Source organism: Aspergillus mulundensis, assembly GCF_003369625.1.
Source record: "Aspergillus mulundensis strain DSM 5745 chromosome Unknown scaffold_1, whole genome shotgun sequence".
In the NCBI taxonomy this organism is placed as follows: Eukaryota; Fungi; Ascomycota; class Eurotiomycetes; order Eurotiales; family Aspergillaceae; genus Aspergillus; species Aspergillus mulundensis.
In genome coordinates, this window is record NW_020797889.1 from 532010 (window position 1) to 549219 (window position 17210).

At 52.0% G+C, this 17210-nt stretch overlaps 5 protein-coding genes across 5 annotated transcripts; 1 reads left to right on the plus strand and 4 right to left on the minus strand.

Annotated features, from left to right (window-relative positions):
• Positions 1–782: 782 nt before the first annotated feature.
• Positions 783–4321, minus strand: DSM5745_01706 (uncharacterized protein; the record flags this gene model as incomplete). Its single annotated transcript, XM_026743722.1, has 3 exons — positions 783–920; positions 1030–2727; positions 2783–4321. The coding sequence occupies 3 exons, from the start codon at positions 4319–4321 to the stop codon at positions 783–785; spliced, it is 3375 nt and encodes a 1124-aa protein (XP_026606885.1).
• A 672-nt stretch (positions 4322–4993) lies between these two features.
• DSM5745_01707 (putative Allantoate permease) lies at positions 4994–6493 on the minus strand (the record flags this gene model as incomplete). The annotated part of the gene is made up of 1 exon (XM_026743723.1): positions 4994–6493. The coding sequence occupies one exon, from the start codon at positions 6491–6493 to the stop codon at positions 4994–4996; it is 1500 nt and encodes a 499-aa protein (XP_026606886.1).
• A 343-nt stretch (positions 6494–6836) lies between these two features.
• Positions 6837–11159, plus strand: DSM5745_01708 (uncharacterized protein; the record flags this gene model as incomplete). Its single annotated transcript, XM_026743724.1, has 7 exons — positions 6837–6873; positions 6927–7809; positions 7877–7975; positions 8028–9478; positions 9528–9713; positions 9764–10973; positions 11027–11159. The coding sequence occupies 7 exons, from the start codon at positions 6837–6839 to the stop codon at positions 11157–11159; spliced, it is 3999 nt and encodes a 1332-aa protein (XP_026606887.1).
• A 1271-nt stretch (positions 11160–12430) lies between these two features.
• Positions 12431–15118, minus strand: DSM5745_01709 (glycoside hydrolase family 78 protein; the record flags this gene model as incomplete). Its single annotated transcript, XM_026743725.1, has 1 exon — positions 12431–15118. One exon carries the CDS (start codon positions 15116–15118, stop codon positions 12431–12433), a length of 2688 nt encoding a protein of 895 aa, XP_026606888.1.
• Positions 15119–15708: 590 nt separating this feature from the next.
• DSM5745_01710 (uncharacterized protein) lies at positions 15709–17208 on the minus strand (the record flags this gene model as incomplete). Its single annotated transcript, XM_026743726.1, has 1 exon — positions 15709–17208. The coding sequence occupies one exon, from the start codon at positions 17206–17208 to the stop codon at positions 15709–15711; it is 1500 nt and encodes a 499-aa protein (XP_026606889.1).
• Positions 17209–17210: the final 2 nt, after the last annotated feature.

The window sequence follows — 17210 nt, forward strand, 5'->3', positions numbered from 1 at the left end:
TATATTGTGTTTTTGGAGGGTTGGGCTAGTGGTAGGTCGGTTATGCCGCCGCCGGATATGAGGATGTGTGGGTAGGAGGAGGGGTGGTGGGTGGCATTTTGGGTTGAATTGGATGGGAAGGAAGGTACGTAGATGGATTGAGAGAAGGAAGTTGCTTTTATATTCAGGTAGGTAGGGAGTATAGCCAATATAGTAGAGGTCTTCATTTGAAGACTCAGATCAGCTCATCTCAGCTCAACCGCATTTATGTGGATCTGCTAAAAGGTATAGTTCCAGCTGCTGGTGCTTATTCGCTGGTTCGTCTAAAAACTATGTACGCTGTAAGTAGCTTGGACACTAACAGGACTTATTGCTGGACGGGTGCGCTACGCATTACGGTACCTATTAACGGCTCAGCTTGGCTTGGAATTTCCTAAAGTACGCACAGAAGTGACCAAGGTACGTACTAGAAAACCCGTCGAATATCCTAAGGGTGTTAGTTCTTTGTTCATTATTCAATTAATATTGATGGTTAAAGCGATTGCATCTACTATGTATGCGTCGAGGGCTAACTCTGGCTCCCTTGAGTAATCTCTATTTAGGCGCTTGGTGTCTTCCACCTACCACCTGGAACTTTAGTCGACCAAAAAGTAACAAATCCAAGTTAGCCCGGGGGTTAAGCAAAACCATTTGCCGGGAAATGTTTGTATTTGGTTTTAAATCGAGCATAACAATCTGCCCTGACATGTTTTTTTAGTGCTCCAAGACGAACCGACTCCAACCTAACTAATAGGTACGTAACCCTAACTCATAGCCCTAACTTCTGCAGACCCCGACCAAATAATTCCAGTAATGCACTCCATACCTCCGAAGAGACCACATTTGGGGCATGAAAACACCAAGAAAATCCTGAGAGCATAATAGAACGTCAAGATAATAAGCTAGACTTAGGTCCCGAGTCTGTTCTCGCCCTCTTAAAGTCGTGACACATGTTAGCCACGGCTTTTCGTCCAGCCAAGACAATGCACATGAAACCCAAGAAGTACATACCTTTCTCTTTTGCTGCTTTTTTGCCTGTTGAGATCGATGCTGGTTGTTATTCTCTTCATTAACCTTTGTTCCGTCGGCATCTTCATCGTCATCATCGTCATCGTCATCGTCGACTTCACTGTCATCCTCACTGACATCTTCGGTTTTATTGTCAACGCCATCTTCATCGTATCTTCCCAAGTCCTCGTTGTTGCCCATTGTGAGGCGAGAACAGGTCTGTCCAAGCTGCTCCATGACAAATTCATTTGCTTCCTCAAGCTGTTCCTGAGTCAGACTGGTACTGTTGCGTCTCGCACCACCTGGAGGCTTTGTCGTTGGTTGCCCATTGACTTGGTTATTTCTAGGTACAGTCTGAGTGCTCCTCCCGCCGTTCCCTCGCGGGAACGGCATTTGGAAATAGGCTTGTGTAAGGTATTTATACTCGTTCCAGCGGTCGCTGGTATGATTCATGAAAAGAATCCATACTTTTTGTTTTTCAGTTTGTCCCAGGCGATGGATGCGGCCAATCGCATGGATGAGCGAGTTGTAATTGGCAGCGGGCTCGAAGATGATGGCCCTGGAACAGGCTGAATGCAGATTTAGGTTGGCCCACTCGCAGGAAAATGTGGTCAGGAGAACTTGGCAATCAAATGATGGGTTGTTGAAGTTGGCTGCGGCGACCGACGGATGGTATTTGCAGGTGCGATTCTTAGCTTTCAGGGTTTGGTAGGGGATGGACAAGGAGTCGAGGAATAATTGCAGGAACCATAGCACGATATTCCGCCTGCAGAAAACAATAAATCGAGGCGCAGCTTGGTCGACAGGACGCGAATCATTAAACATGCCTTCTTGCTTGAAGATTCTAAGCATGTAGCGCAACTTTGGAGACTCGCTTCCTATGTAGTAGGCCATAGCGGGGCGCAGAGCCGGCAGTAAGACAGGATCCTTGCGCGTTGTTTTGAAGAATAGGGAGAAGCCAAGGTCTTGTCGGTCGAGTTCATCTTCAAGTTTGCTATCTGATGTTTTCTTTTCTCTCACGAACTTGTAGAGACGAGGACAGATCGCGAGGAGGCACAGATCGCGTTGCGTGTTCTCTCCTTTCTTACTCTGGCATTTGAAGTACTCGGTGTCGTGTTCTTCCCGTAAGTTGTCACTGTATCTGAGCTCTGTGGTCCAGATGGATATGTTAGGTATATCATCCCGAATCCTAGTTTGAGGGTCTGTAGACGGGTCGACCAGGTCCTCATGATCCCGAGCAAGACAAATGTTCCGTAGAATCACTTCATACCAGATTCTGGAATCTAATTGCCCAGCCTGATCCAGCTTATCAAGATTGACGGGTGAAAGCAGTCTCAAAGGAAGCGAGTTGGTCTTATCTGCCTTTTCGTACTCAGCGAGGAGGTTTGTATCCGTGCCGGAAGCATCAGTATCTTCCCAAGAGGGATCATATATCGCCATCAGCAAACCTCTCAGGTCGAGCGGCTTGTTGATCATAGGTGTCGGCGTCAGGATCCATGTATGGGGGCACTTGAGTCCGGTGATGCACCGATTCGTCTTTGTGTTGACATTCCTAATGATGTGGCCCTTGTCACATACAACTCGCGCAAACCGGCCAGTCAGCTCTAAGCCCGACTTGTGCCTGAGCTTTGGCTCTGAAGCTTCTGTCTCTGCAACATGTTGTTCGCAAGCATTGTTCTGTTTTTCAGACTTGTTAATGTCCTGAGTTGGGTTAGTCCATTACAGTGTCAATATGTTGGGTAGTGGCTCAGCTTACCTCTGCAGGTTTGTCGGCATTGTCATCTGTCTTCCCTTCGCCATCCACACTCTCTATACATCTCTCAACCCACGTTAAGTATGAAGTAAGCACAATTGTTCGACCTGTCTTTTCGTCATTCGAATCCAATCCCGTGAGCCATTCGCGAAACTTGTTATTGTCAACTGTAAAAGATTTCTTGGCGTGTGGGGCTTTGCCTTTCGAGTCATAGAATATTTTTAGCTTGAGGCCGTGTTTGAATCGCGCTCTGATCTCCGAGAACCATGTCTCAATGGAGCCGGCTGGTACCACAATAAGCGTTGGCCGGTACGGCGGTGCAGAGTGCCCTTTGGAAGAAATGTAAAGAAAGGAGAGAAGCGTCAGCGTCTTTCCCAGACCGCAAGCGTCTGCGAGTATACCCGACCTGAAATTTCCTTTTTCCTGTGCCAACATCCAGGCGATTGCCCTTACCTGCCAGCCCTTCAACACTGTCTCTGGTCCGTTTTCCGGTCTGATGGCTGGCCGTGTGGAATTGAGGCCCAACATCCTACAAGCATCCTCCAGCGATGGGGCATCTGCTGATGCCCGCTTCACTTTCTCCCGATGCTCTTCGACATCCAAATTTCCATCGTAGGTAAGTTCTCCTTTGAGCTTTTCCGTATCGGGGTCAACTTGCGACTCTGCCCCTGCGTCCATTGCTGCTACCTTAGCAATATCAATCCGTCTCTCCACTATCGTGTCTGGAACAGATCTATCACGAGGCTCGTAAGTGATATACTTCTTCAGATGATCTTCGGGGTCTTTGAGCAGAGCTTTCACAATTTGTTTGCGCTCCTCAGAGGACATCGCCGGCCGTACTATATTGCTCAGAAGTCTACTTCTCATAGCTTTTATGTTCGCGTTCGAAACCTGTCTCAACATTCGTGCTCTAGAGTCTAAGGTTTCGTCTAGAATGTCAAGATCCGTCCATGTTTCAGCAACGTCGTCGGTAATTCCCGTGACAGGCAAGTCGTGGATAACCGGCCGTACCGCATCGATATCCCGTTCTCCTCGTTTCAACTCTCGTTTGTCATAGAAAAACAACAAAAGTTCAAGTCCAAACAGGACACGAGGTTTCAACGATTGGCGGCCTTGCAACTTCCATTCAAGGAACAGAGAGGGCTTCGAAAGCATTAGGAGTCGCGTATGCCAAAGCAGGGCGATGACATAGAAGTTCTCTTCCGTAACGCCCTCGCAGTCCAGGGTTGGCCGCATCGATGCTTTAATCAGATGCTGAACGTTTGGGTCAAATCCCAGTTCCATCGTGAACTTCAAGTCAACGGAGTCAATGGTGAAGGGTCTCGGGCTGCCAGTAGATTCTTCAATTTCGCCTTCTAGCTTTTCAATGTTATCCAACCATCTCTGGATAACGGGCTCGGTTGAACGATCTTTGAAGCGCAACCTCCATAGTTTGGACGTGCGCTTAAAACCGAGGGCGCCTGCTAGGTAATCTGCTTTGTGTGCGATGAGGTTGTCGATCCAGTCCCGGTCATACGGCAAGTCATAGATTTCAAAGGGCATCGTGGTAGTGGGTTCCGTGATAAATGCGGGGGTTTTCTAGATGCACATTCCCATCAGCAATTGCACTTTGAAAAAAGTATGGAGTCTGGAGATCCCTAGCGAAGTCGGCGAACCCAAGCAGGAGAAAATGTGACTAGAAAAGAGAGTGCACTGAGGGAACAACTCACTCAAAGATCAGCGAACTGATGGCGAGGCTGCTCGAAGGGAGGCTATAGTGAGAATATAGTGCGCGCGGAGTTGATGAGTGTCTGAAGTAAGACAGAAAGATGAAGTAATAGGTACAGTTTTCTGATAATACTGTTCGCTATAAAGAGAAGAGAAGATGCAGAAGAGTAGAGTAAGAAGCGTAGAGTAAGGAAAGACGATGGAGGTGAGGTGACGCTGTGTTGTCGTAGAAGGAAGGAACGGGATGTTGACCTCAGAGAAGAGATAGACCACGCAAACGATGGCATGGTACCTTCTAGATGAGGGAAACAAAAGGGGAAAACAAAACACCAGGCCGGGGCCTATTTTGCATACCAGTTGGGGTATCTTTATGCACTGACTGGAGGGTAAAAAGTGAGAAACAGTTCACAAAGAGAGCAGTTGGATATATGACTGCAGCAGTTCTAGTCCCTTCTAGCAAACGCAAGTATAACCAAAATGACAGCCTACATACTCAGCACCTCATCTCTAATACGTATACCGAAACTTCCCCTTCTCCCAATCCGTCAAATCCGAAAACTCCTCTCCCCCCTCATCCTCACCACTCTGCCCGCGCATTCCCGCCTCCGCCTCAACCTCATCCCTCCTCTTATTCTCCCACCAACAATACCCTCCATACGCGCCAATCGCGCAAATCGAAACAACAAGACAAGCCAGCAACCCAGTATACCCCCTCCCATAGCCCGGCGCATCACTATCCCGAAACGCCTGCGGCCCAATGATATTGCCGACGCAATACGCGAGGAAGAAGATCGCATTGGTCGCCAATTTCTTCGAGTGCCCGCTTGTATTTGCCATGGGGAGACTGGTGCAGAGGACGTAGGGCGCCCAGTACGTGTAGAAGACGTAGTAGGCGGCTAGGAGGCCGTTCTTGTTGTCTCGGGGGAGTTTCCACATTAGGATTGCGCAGACGAGGGGGATTAGGTCTGCGAGGGCGATGATGGCGCAGCGGGCGTTCCACTTTTTGGGGAGGTACGAGATAAGTAAACCCAAGAGGATCTGCCAGACTGTTGCGAGGACGCCGGTGGGGATACCCAGGATTGTGGTGATGAGGCTTGAGTAGCCTAGGCCGTTGACGATGATGGCGGAGAAGGTGACGAGGCCGCCGTTCGGGATGTTCTGGGCGACGGCGAAGAGGGCGAGGAGCCAGGTTTTGGGATCGACCAGGGCCTCGCGCACCTGGTGCCATTTTATCGTTTTGTCTTCCATGCCTGTGTTGTTGTCTTTGACGCGCTGGAGGGCGACGAATTTCTCGCGGTCGCTGAGCCACCACGCGCTTATTGGGGAGTCGGGGAGGAAAATGTAGACGATGACGGCCCAGATTACCGAGACGGCGCCCAGGACGAGGAATAGGAGGCGCCAGGGGTTTCCGATGGTCGTTGTTCCGGTTTGGCCGATCCCGTAGCTGATTATCCCTGCGAAGACGGATGAGAGCTGGTTGAACCAGAAGGCTAGGCGGAGTGGTTGCTCGCTGGTCTTCCACCACATGACGGTCAGAATAGACGCGATTGGGAATGCCGGTGCTTCTGCCATTCCCATGAGGAAGCGCACTGTTGCGAGACCTGCGAAGTTTTGTGTCGCTGCTGTGCAGAGCATAAGTACCGCCCAGGCAAAGACTGTTCCGGCGAGTAACTTTGCGACAGGGAGACGCTGCATGAGTAGAGCGGCGGGGTACTCAAAGAGTAAGTAGCCAAAGTAGAAAATTGATCCGACCCAGGAATATTGATTGCCAGTAAGATGGGTGTCGGTCGACATGCCGTAGATTGAGGCGTTGGAGATGATGACTTTGTCGACAGCGGCGAGAATCACGGTAAGACTGATAAGTGGAATCAGGATCAGGTCAATCTTCCAAAGAAGGCGCCGAGACTCTTGCTGTGAAATGGAAGTGGTGATCGAGGGAGGAAGAGTAGAGAGGAACGCCGCCGCCACATCTTGGGTCTTCTTGTCGGTGTTGGACGCTGGAGCCATGGTCGTTAGGGTTGAGTCTGCAGCATAACGTAGACGATGTGGATTCCCAGTATAAATATGACCTATTTAGCCAAGGCCGGCGGGTGAAGAACGTTATCATCCCATGTATGGTTATCTTGCGTTGATCCTGATAGCATTCTTGGAGCTCTTGGAGTTGGAGTCACAGTTGATTAGGGCTGGATGTAGGGAAGGTCGGTGCGACGCTGATAAGACCATCTCCAACTTGTGTCAGTCCTTATTGGCCATCTTACCATCTCCAAGACTCTCTGCAGGTATAAGATCGTGTACCTGCCGTGCAAAGCTGATGAGGGCACGATGCACCTGTAGGCCACGGTTCAGCATCATGTCTCCCACCAAACCGAGCATCAAAATCGCCATCGGTACAGCCCTAACCCCTACTTCGTCACTATAGATGCCCACTGACACCATATAGATCGAGGTGGCACATTCACAGATTGCCTCGGGATAATCACTTACCCTTCTACATCCGACGAGCCTCCAACATCCAAGTCAATAATCATCAAACTCCTCTCCCAAGACCCAACCAACTACGCCGATGCACCCATTGAAGGCATCCGGCGCATCCTGTCGCAGGTATCCAACAATCCCATTCCCCGAGATGCAAAGCTCTCGTTCAACGATTTTTCATCCGCGAGTATTCGCATGGGCACGACTGTCGCAACGAATGCGCTGCTAGAGCGCAAAGGTGAGCGCCACGCATTACTGGTGACAAAAGGCTTCAAGGACGCACTTCGCATTGGAACCCAGAGCAGACCGAAACTGTTTGCGTTGAACATTCAGCGTCCGGACGTGCTGTATGGGGATGTTGTTGAGGTGGATGAGAGGGTTACTGTTGAGGGGTATCAGCAAGATCCAAACTTCGACAGAGCCGCTTTAGAGCGAGCGTTGGAGATGGACACTGCTCTAAAACGGGGCGTCAGCGGGGAAGTCATTCGTGTTCTCTCACCTCTAGACGAAGAAGCAACGAAGCGTGATTTGGAGACGTTGTATCACGAGAAAGGATACCGCTCGCTCGCAGTCTGTCTTGTCCACTCGTACACATTCCAAGACCACGAACTGGCCATCGAACGTATGGCAAGAGAGATTGGGTTCACGCAGGTTTCGTTGTCCAGTCAACTCCTGCCGATGATCAAAATGACGTCTCGCGGGGCGTCCGCAACGGCCGATGCATATTTGACGCCCGTGATTCAGCGGTATATTCAGGGTTTCAGAGAGGGATTCGAGGATGGCTTGGCTGGAGATAATGTGAGGTGTGAATTTATGCAGAGCGATGGAGGACTTGCTACCTTTGAGAAGTATTATCCCGGCCCTGACCCTAACTCCTAGAATAACAAGGAACTTGACTGACCGCGCTTCGTGCAGATTCAACGGTCTTCGCGCCGTGCTGTCCGGTCCTGCAGGTGGTGTCGTCGGGTACGCGGGGACTTCGTACGACGAAAATGACAGAAAGCCTGTTATAGGGTATTCCCCCTCAAAATCCCTTCGATTGATGTCTGCTGATCCTTTCTGGTAGATTCGACATGGGCGGCACTAGCACCGACGTTTCTCGCTACGACGGCAAACTAGAACACACCTTTGAAAACACCATCTCCGGCGTGTCCGTCATGGCGCCACAACTGGACATCAACACTGTCGCAGCGGGCGGGGGGAGCATTCTTTTCTGGCGCCATGGTCTCTTCGTAGTGGGCCCTGAGTCGGCGGGTGCTCACCCGGGACCGGCATGCTATAGAAAGGGTGGACCGTTGACAGTAACGGATGCGAATCTGTTCCTTGGGCGCTTGCTACCGCAGTATTTCCCCAAGATCTTCGGCCCAAATGAGGACGAAGGCTTGGACGTGGCAATTGTGAAGAGGAATTTCGAAGAATTGGCAGAGCAAATCAACGCCAATGCCGGTGCTAAAGAAGGAAAGTCTCCAGAGGAAATCGCACTCGGATTTATCCAGGTCGCAAATGAGTCTATGGCGAAGCCTATTAGGGCTTTGACCGAAGCTCGTGGATTCGACACATCGGCTCACAACCTAGCCTGTTTTGGCGGCGCAGGCGGGCAGCATGCTTGTGATATTGCGGCTTCCTTATCTATCAAGACTGTGATCATTCATCGATACTCTTCTATTCTGTCGGCTTATGGAATGGCTCTTGCAGAGGTAGTCCATGAAGCGCAGGAGCCCGCATCGGGAGTGTTGAACACAATCGCAATGGTCTCCATCAGTCAGCGAATTGAGGCTTTGAGAGTCAAGGTATCCGAGGCTTTAATCAGTGATGGTATCGATGAAGATAAGATCTCTCATGAGGCCTATCTCAACCTCCGGTACCAAGGGACGGACAATACGCTCATGATTATGCAGCCAGATGACGGGGATTTCGTCCGCGAGTTCATCAAAGAGCATCACCGGGAGTTCTCGTTCAGCTTTCCGGGTCGAGATATCCTGGTCGAAGACATCAGAGTAAGAGGTGCTGGTGCTGCGGCAAAGTCCTCTGCCTCTGAAGCTCCACAAAAAGAGCTGGCCAGTATAACCACAGCATCCATCGACACAGGCAAAGCAGATGACTCGGCCATAGTCTATTTTGCAGGGACAGGCCACGTAAAGACGCCTGTATTCTTCCTCGACAACCTCCGGCCAGGCAACGTTATCGAAGGCCCGGCAATGATCATCGACAAGACGCAAACTGTTGTCGTTGAGCCGAACGCCGCCGCAACTATACTGTCCCGGCATGTCATTCTGAATGTAAATTCATCCAACAACCCAGAGAGAGATGCCGTGGAAGACGTCAAGAACGTCGACCCCATCAAGCTCTCCATTTTCGGTCACCGCTTCATGTCCGTCGCAGACCAGATGAGCCGCATGTTCCAGAAGACGTCCGTCTCGACCAACATCAAGGAGCGACTGGACTTTTCGTGTGCTGTGTTTTCTCCAGATGGGAAATTGGTTGCCAATGCACCAAATGTGCCGGTGCATCTGGGAAGTACGTCTTTACCTCCCGTCCTTCCAGCTATAGTATGCTGACAACCCAGGTATGGAATATGCTGTCCGATACCAGCACGAGAAGTACAGAGGAGATTTGAAGCCCGGTGACCACATCCTCACGAACCACCCATTGGCCGGAGGGACGCATCTCCCTGATATCACGATCGTAACGCCAGTTTGGGACAAAGATGGGACGCGGATTATCTTCTATGTCGCGTCTCGTGGACATCACGGTACCTCTTACCTACCCCCTCCATTGCACCCGGCTAATGTGTGGTGACAGCCGAGATTGGCGGCATAGCCCCCGGCTCAATGCCGTCCAACAGTAAGATGCTATACGAAGAGGGCGCCATGACAATGGGGTTCAAGGTCGTTTCACAGGGACGCTTCAACGAGTCCCTAGTCCGCACTTTCCTATACGACGAGCCGGCTTCGTATCCGAAATGCAGCGGCACAAGGACGTACAATGATAACGTATCAGATCTGAAGGCCGCAATTGCAGCGAACCACAAGGGTGCGACACTTTTAGAAGCTTTGGTTAACGAAAATAGCATCGAGGCCGTCCACCTATACATGGACGCCATTAAATACACTGCAGAAATCGCAGTGCGGGACTTACTCAAGTCTATTGCAGCAGCTCAGGAAATCCCAGGCACCCCATTACGGTTCAGCGACTTTATGGACGATGGCACCGAGATCAAGCTTTGCATCAGGATTGATCCAGCTACCGGGTCTGCCGACTTTGATTTCACAGGCACAGGGACAGAAACGTTCAACTGCCTCAATGCACCCAAGGCCATCGCGCACTCGGCGATCATCTATGTCCTCCGCGCCCTCCTTGACACAGATATCCCCCTGAACCAAGGCTGTTTGGCACCCGTGAATGTGATTATCCCCGAAGGAACACTGATTAACCCATCCGGCCATGCAGCCGTCTGCGCAGGGAACCCAATCACATCCCAGCGTATCACGGACGTTGTTCTTGGTGCGTTTGGAGCTTGTGCAGCCAGCCAAGGGTGCTGCAATATCATATCCTTCGGTATGGGTGGACTAGACAAAGACGGTAACGAGGTCTCTGGGTTTGGGGTCGGCGAAACGATCTGCGGCGGTTCTGGAGCTGGGCCGTCGTGGCATGGGACTAGTGGAGTCCACGTACATATGACGAACACAAGGATCACAGATCCAGAGGTATATGAGCTTCGATATCCTGTGATCCTACGTCAGTTCTCGATCCGGAATGGTTCGGGAGGAGGCGGGAAATATCGAGGTGGAGACGGCGTGATTCGGGAGTTGGAATTCAGGATCCCGTTGAGTGTGTCGATGCTTAGCGAGCGACGGGTTTATCGGCCTTATGGGATGGCAGGAGGAGAGTCGGGGAAAGCAGGGCTGAACCTGTACGTGAAGAAAGAACATGACGGCAGCGAAAGGGTGGTGAACATTGGCGGAAAGATGGAATTGGACGTTTGCCCGGGAGAGAGGATCTTGATCCATACGTAAGTGAGCTGGTAGACTGACTTCTTTGGGATGTACTGATAAGTATGGATAGACCTGGAGGGGGTGGTTGGGGTGTGGCAGAGAAGGAGGAGAGCGAGCGTGTGTTGGAGCCGAAGGCGACGTCGGGCTTCCAACCAAGAGGGAGTGTCCATGCGTTTAGCCTGACCGCGGAAGCTGCCCTGTAGGCAAACAATACAGTAGCCAGTCCCAGTCTGCTCATTTGCTTTCTTACAATTTTCCGAGCTCCTACAGATCAAGTATCTTCTTGCCTTGCCATACCTGTAGCTTCCTATTTCAAAATCAACCTCCCCTATCTACTTGACGTCAATTCATCATCAGGGCCTCTGGAATCTTCATACATCTCTGACCAAAGACCATCAAGATTGATGACCCACCGAGAAGATCTTAAAACATAAGATACTTTTACAGACCATGGTCCATTCGCTTTGGAAGCTGGTGGCCCTCATGCTGCGTAATTAATTAACACGGCTTGGATAAGCCACCAAGCCGCTCCATATCAGCGACGTCCCCGACGTTCCACGGCTTGTGATGTTACATAACAATGAAATCCTCCTTCGGCACTGGAGCCGACCACCATCCAGGGAGTCGCGGTTCCTGACTAAATGTCGTCATCGACAGATATAGCTGGAGGTATCTCGGCACCGTTCTGTGAAAGAAGCTCAGGACCGGTCTGTGCAACCAAATCAAAAACTCTTCTTGGACCAGTAGGCAACAGCTGGAGGGATAACTCACCGGCGAGCTACTGGTCCCATGCCAGTTCTCTTGAGATAAGCAACAATCTCTGAAGTCCAGATAGCCATTGACAAAGCTATCTTAGTCTGGTAGTTAGGAGTAGCCAAGTCTGGTAAATACTGTAGTTAAGGTACATTAGAAAGGTTGCGCTGATACAGAGCTAACTGACCGGTGTCATAGGTAAGTGTAGGCTCGAAGGTAGAGCTTGTTCTCGTGGCTTGAACCCACTGCCACTGCACTTCACGTTCATTTTCCCACCTTGCCTTCTCACCTCAACAAGCCTCAAAGCAATCATGTCTCCCTCTGACTCTGGGCCTTCATCAGTCCCTCAAGTCCAAGGAACCATCAAGTCTACCTGTGTGAATCTCCTTATAGGCCCAGATATTGTTGGAGCGGCGGGCCTCGAAGGAAGGTTTGTCGAGTACACTACCGCGTCGTAGCTCCGGGGAAAGCCATTCATATGTATACCCTCCCATGCTGCTAATGTCGATAAGTATTGTGTTTCCGTTGGAATCAAGAACCACATTGAAGTCACTGTGTGAATGGCAGGCAGCCATTTCTAAGGTGTTGCCTAGTATCTGCAGGGATGGCTGGCCACATTCCCGACTTCTTTTGTATGGGGAAGATTGCCTTCTGCTGTTGATTCTCTAACTCCGTTTCATTGTCATAAATCATACCCAATTATTCTAAACCAAACCCCAACTTAAACAAACGTATCCTCGGCCTCAAACATGGGCGGCACCAACGCCTTCGGCGGCCAACCCTTCCGACTATCAAACGTCGACACAAGCGTAACCTTCCCCTCAGACCCAACAACGGTCTCGCCCTCCCTCCCCGGAAGCACAACCGTCGCCGACGAATTCGGCGGCACAACTAACTCCAGCCAGAACCGGTCGCCATCTCTAATCTCCCACCGGCACTCTAGCCGTCCATACGGCGTCTCATACACAACGTCAGCAGAGGTAATCGTGCCCCCCGGCAAAGGCTGCACAAGGATCTTGCGCCACCCAGGCTCCAACGGACTCACGCCGCCAACGGTCTTATGTAACCAGTTGATTATTGAGCCTAGGGCGTAGTGGTTGAAGCTCGTCATCTCGCCGGGGTTGATGCTCCCGTCGGCGAGCATGCTGTCCCAGCGTTCCCAGATGGTTGTGGCGCCCATGCGGATGGGGTACATCCATGATGGGCAGCTAGATTCCTGTAACATGCGGTAGGCGAGCTGGTGGTGGCCCGCTTTTGTTAAGGCGTGTGTGATGACCGGTGTGCCTGCGAAGCCGGTTGAGACTTGGAATTTGGCGATGCGCACGAGACGGGCGAGGCGGTTGCCTGCTGCTGCAGCCTGCTTGGGGTCGTCGTGGAGATCGAAGACTATAGCGAGACTGAGCGCTGTTTGGGTGTCTCCAACAAGCAGTCCTTCAGGGGAGATGTACTTTGTTTGGAATCGTGATTTAAGAGCGCGGTAGTCGGCTTCATAGTGAGATGCAGCTGTGGATTCGCCGAGGATGGAACTTATGCGGGCGAGAAGCCCTGTGATGTACACAAGGTAGGCGTCGGCAACCAGGGTGCCGTCTGTGCGAGAGTTACCGGGCTGGTCTGGCGGTGCGGTAGGGTCAAGCCAGTCGCCCAGTTGAAAGAGCGTGTCATCCCAGAGCCGGTCTGGGCCGCGCTGCACGCCACGGTCCAGGTAACCGATCATGCTTGGGTACTGGCGGCGGAGGATCTCAACGTCACCGTAGCTCTGATATAGAGTCCAAGGCAGTATGATGGTGATATCATCCCACACGGCTTGGGGAAATGTAGGCCAGAACGACTCGTCAATCACATTTGGGACGACCAAGGGCGGAATAGCTTTGGGGTGTGCTAGCTGTTCGGTTATAAGATCCTGTAGCCAGTCACCCAGCATGCCCGGCGTTCTGTAAAGAAAACTCGCTGAAGGAGCAAAGACCTGGAGGTCGCCAGTCCAGCCCAGGCGCTCGTCACGTTGTGGGCAGTCAGTTGGGACAGACAGGAAGTTTCCTCGCATACTCCACCATGCGTTTTCGTGCAACTTATTGACCATCGGGTGGGAGCAACTAAACCAGCCAGTCCGTTCAAGATCGGTATGCATGACTTCGGCCGCGAGACTCTGGAGCGTAAGAGGCGTGTCAGCATCCTCAGGGCTCCATCCATCAACCTGCACATATCGGAATCCATGGAAGGTGTAGCCAGGGGCCCAGTCCCTGATTTCATGGCCCGCTGAGATAATTTCGTCTTGCGCCTTGGCCACTCGCAGCGGGCGCGTTCCAAGTTCCTTGTCCTCCAGCACTTCCGCATGCCTCAGAACAATAGAATGACCCGCAGGCTTTTTGACAGAACGGATCCGAACACGGCCGACGAGATTCTGTCCGAAATCGAGGACTATCTTCCCAGACGGCGTCCGAATAATCTCTATAGGGTTGACCACCTCGGTCACCCGCACAGGGGGCGCGTTCGGAGCTACGAGCTGCGTCTGAGGTAATTCAATCTCCCGCGTCGGTTCCCATGAAGTCGTCGAGGTCTTCCAGTCGTCTTGCTCCTCTCGCGCATCGTAAAGCTCTCCATCATATATTTCGCTCCGAATAATCGCAGACTCGTGCGATTCCCACGTCGAGTCCGTGGCGACCATGAACGGCGAGTGTCCATCCTCTTCCATATCGACCTCCAGCTGAGCAAACAGCGCAAGCTCATCGCCGTAGATGAACCGTCTGCCCCCGTGGAATCCCAGACGCGTAGCGTACCAGCCCTCCGAAACCTCCACGGCAATGGTATTATCCTCTCCATCTTTCAATAGCGAGCCTACATCGAAAACCTCATAGTTCAGCCGGTGGTGGTAACTAGTCCACCCCGGAGCCATGCAGTGGTCACCCACGCGCTCTCCATTGATATACGCCTGGAACACCCCAAGACTAGTGATATATAACCGCGCACGCCGCACCGTCGAAGCTGGTAGGGTAAACGTCTTTCTAAACCGGGTAGGCCGCAACGGGCCTTCTTTCTGCTTGACTAGACTGGTGATTGCACGCGCCTTCCAGTCCTCACGGTGTAGCAGCCCACACTCGACCGTGCTCCAAGCAGACCACTGTGTTGGTGCATTATCCTGGCCTCCGTACGAACGTACGCGCACCCTAGCGATCTCTCGCGACTGCAGTGGCTCGCTTGGCCACGGGACAAGGATAGACTCCGACGACTTCTCGTGGTATGATTCCGTGCGGTCGCCTCGAACGACTTCGATGTCGTACGCGGATTGTAGCCAGTCTGATGCGGTTCCTTCAGTCGCACTAAACCTCCACGAGATACGCGGCGACTGGCAGCCGATACCGAAGCCGGTGGGATGCTGTTCGAAGGTTGGCGATGCTGGAATTGGTGGAGGCATGGTGCTATACGGTAAGCCGAGAACTGGCTGAGGCATGGTACTGAGTCTAGGTCAATGTCGCGAGAAGTTGATCTTGTCTTGGTATATTCTGCGTCCAGCGCATCAACGACCTCGAGCTGCTGTTCAAGTTACCCCGCATGAGGAGTGGTCTCGGATGTTGGCTCGGAACTTCTCCATGCTGGGACAATCGTGACCGAGACAGGTGACTTTGATTCGGGCTAGATTGCAGCGAGAGCTGCCGGCAAAACTTCGGTTGATTGAATCATGTATCTCTTGGAAAGATGGGGGGGATGAGGAACTGTCGGAGAGTCGGGCCGCGTTCCCTGCTGTAGACGATGACGTCTCTATGCACTAGCATACCCACCACCGAGCTATCTTCAAGATAATTCCTTCTCGCACAAACAAGGGCGCTGTACTGCGCAAGTCCGGGGCTATGCTGCTCTCCTTAAGCCTGTTGATGCGGGAAACTGACGAAGAAGGAAGTTTTAGGAGCATTCCAAGGATCCAAGCTGTAGGCTTCTACGCGCTTGTCTCATCCAAGAATACAGCCATAAATTGATTTATTCATTGTTCTACAAGTGCGTAGTTATCTATGCAAATTCCGCCATCAGCTCACCCACAGCATCAGCCCCCTTGCCTCCCCCCTCCAGTCGAGGGTTTGTCGTCTGAATCAATACCCTTCGGTAGCTCGTCAGAGGAGGCGAACCACTATCCGTTACCTGCAAGACCAGATGCAGGTTCTGTCCCCGAGGGACGGGCTGCCTGCTCATCAATTCCACGCAACACCTCTCTGGTGGAGGCACTGTAACATCGACCTTCCGGCCCTCATCAACGGGCTTGATTACTAGATCTGCGACCTCTGCATCCACCCACCACTGGGTAGCGCTCGGGTCCTTGTAGTGGAACCATTTGAATTTCAGAACGTCGCCGGAGTCTGGGTCATAACTCTCCGATGCGTCGAGCGTGAAAGTTGATCCGGCTTCAGCCTCGATTTCTAACGGCGTCAGGTTAGTGTCGCCGTTTACAGCGATAATCGGGGCATGATTGGCCGCATCGAAGTTCGGTGAGAGAGACCATTGAATGCGCGCAGCAAAGTCGTTCTGGAAACTGTCTCTCCAACGCCAGATAGTGCCGTGATTTGTATTATATGTCCGCCCGTCCGCTCCAACTACCCTGTCAACAGCATCACCATAGTGAAGGCTGGCAAGGCCGTTGGCACTGATATCAGACCGCTGGTACCGGCCACCCCATGAGCCGTACTCTGGATGCTCAGGCACACCAAGCCCGTTCTGAATCAAGTACAAGAAAGTAGCGGTATCACCCTCAGGAATGAATAGGTAATCGGGATATGCGGAGCCCAGATCGCCAATCTGAATGTTCTCCCGGATCCATTCCTTGCTCATTTTAGTAAAGTCAGGCCCTCCTTGATCAAAATTGTAGTACTTGTCCCCTGAGATCCCAGTCCAAGCAGCCATACCATAGTGGTTCCAACCGTGGACAGACGCAATGTAGAAGATGTCGGGATAGCGGTGACGAATCCAAGGACCCGTGTCATCCTGGTCCGATATGGCATAAACACGGAGCTTGGAGCGTAGCCTAGCGGCCTCATCTTTGCTGTGCAGTTTCTCAATGCGAAGAAGTACTTGGGCCAGAACGTTGGTGCCGCCCCAGCAGAGTATCCATAGGGGCTGGTCGCTAGGATGCTGGATCCGCTCGAGGAGCAGCTCGCCGCCTTCGCTGAGAGGGATGTCGTCCCCCACTGCCTCCATACCATATACCTCTGCGCCTTTGCGCACGAGGCCTCTGAAGTAGTCCGCCGGCTGGTATTGAGCACTGGGGTGAACATGGGCGTTGAGGTTGTCGACGACTTTTTCATAGGCGTCGATGATCTTGTGCATATCTTGCGGACAGACCCTATTCTTCATCCATGTTGAAGTACATGCGACCAAGCCCTCGGTTTGGAACTGGTGGCTGTACAGCAGGTAGCGCACGAGCGACTCGGCATCATCGGGTTCGTTGGATATATCCGACACGATGAAGACGCGTGGTTTAGAGGGGAAGCTTTGTAGAGTGGTGAGACGGTCGGTCATGT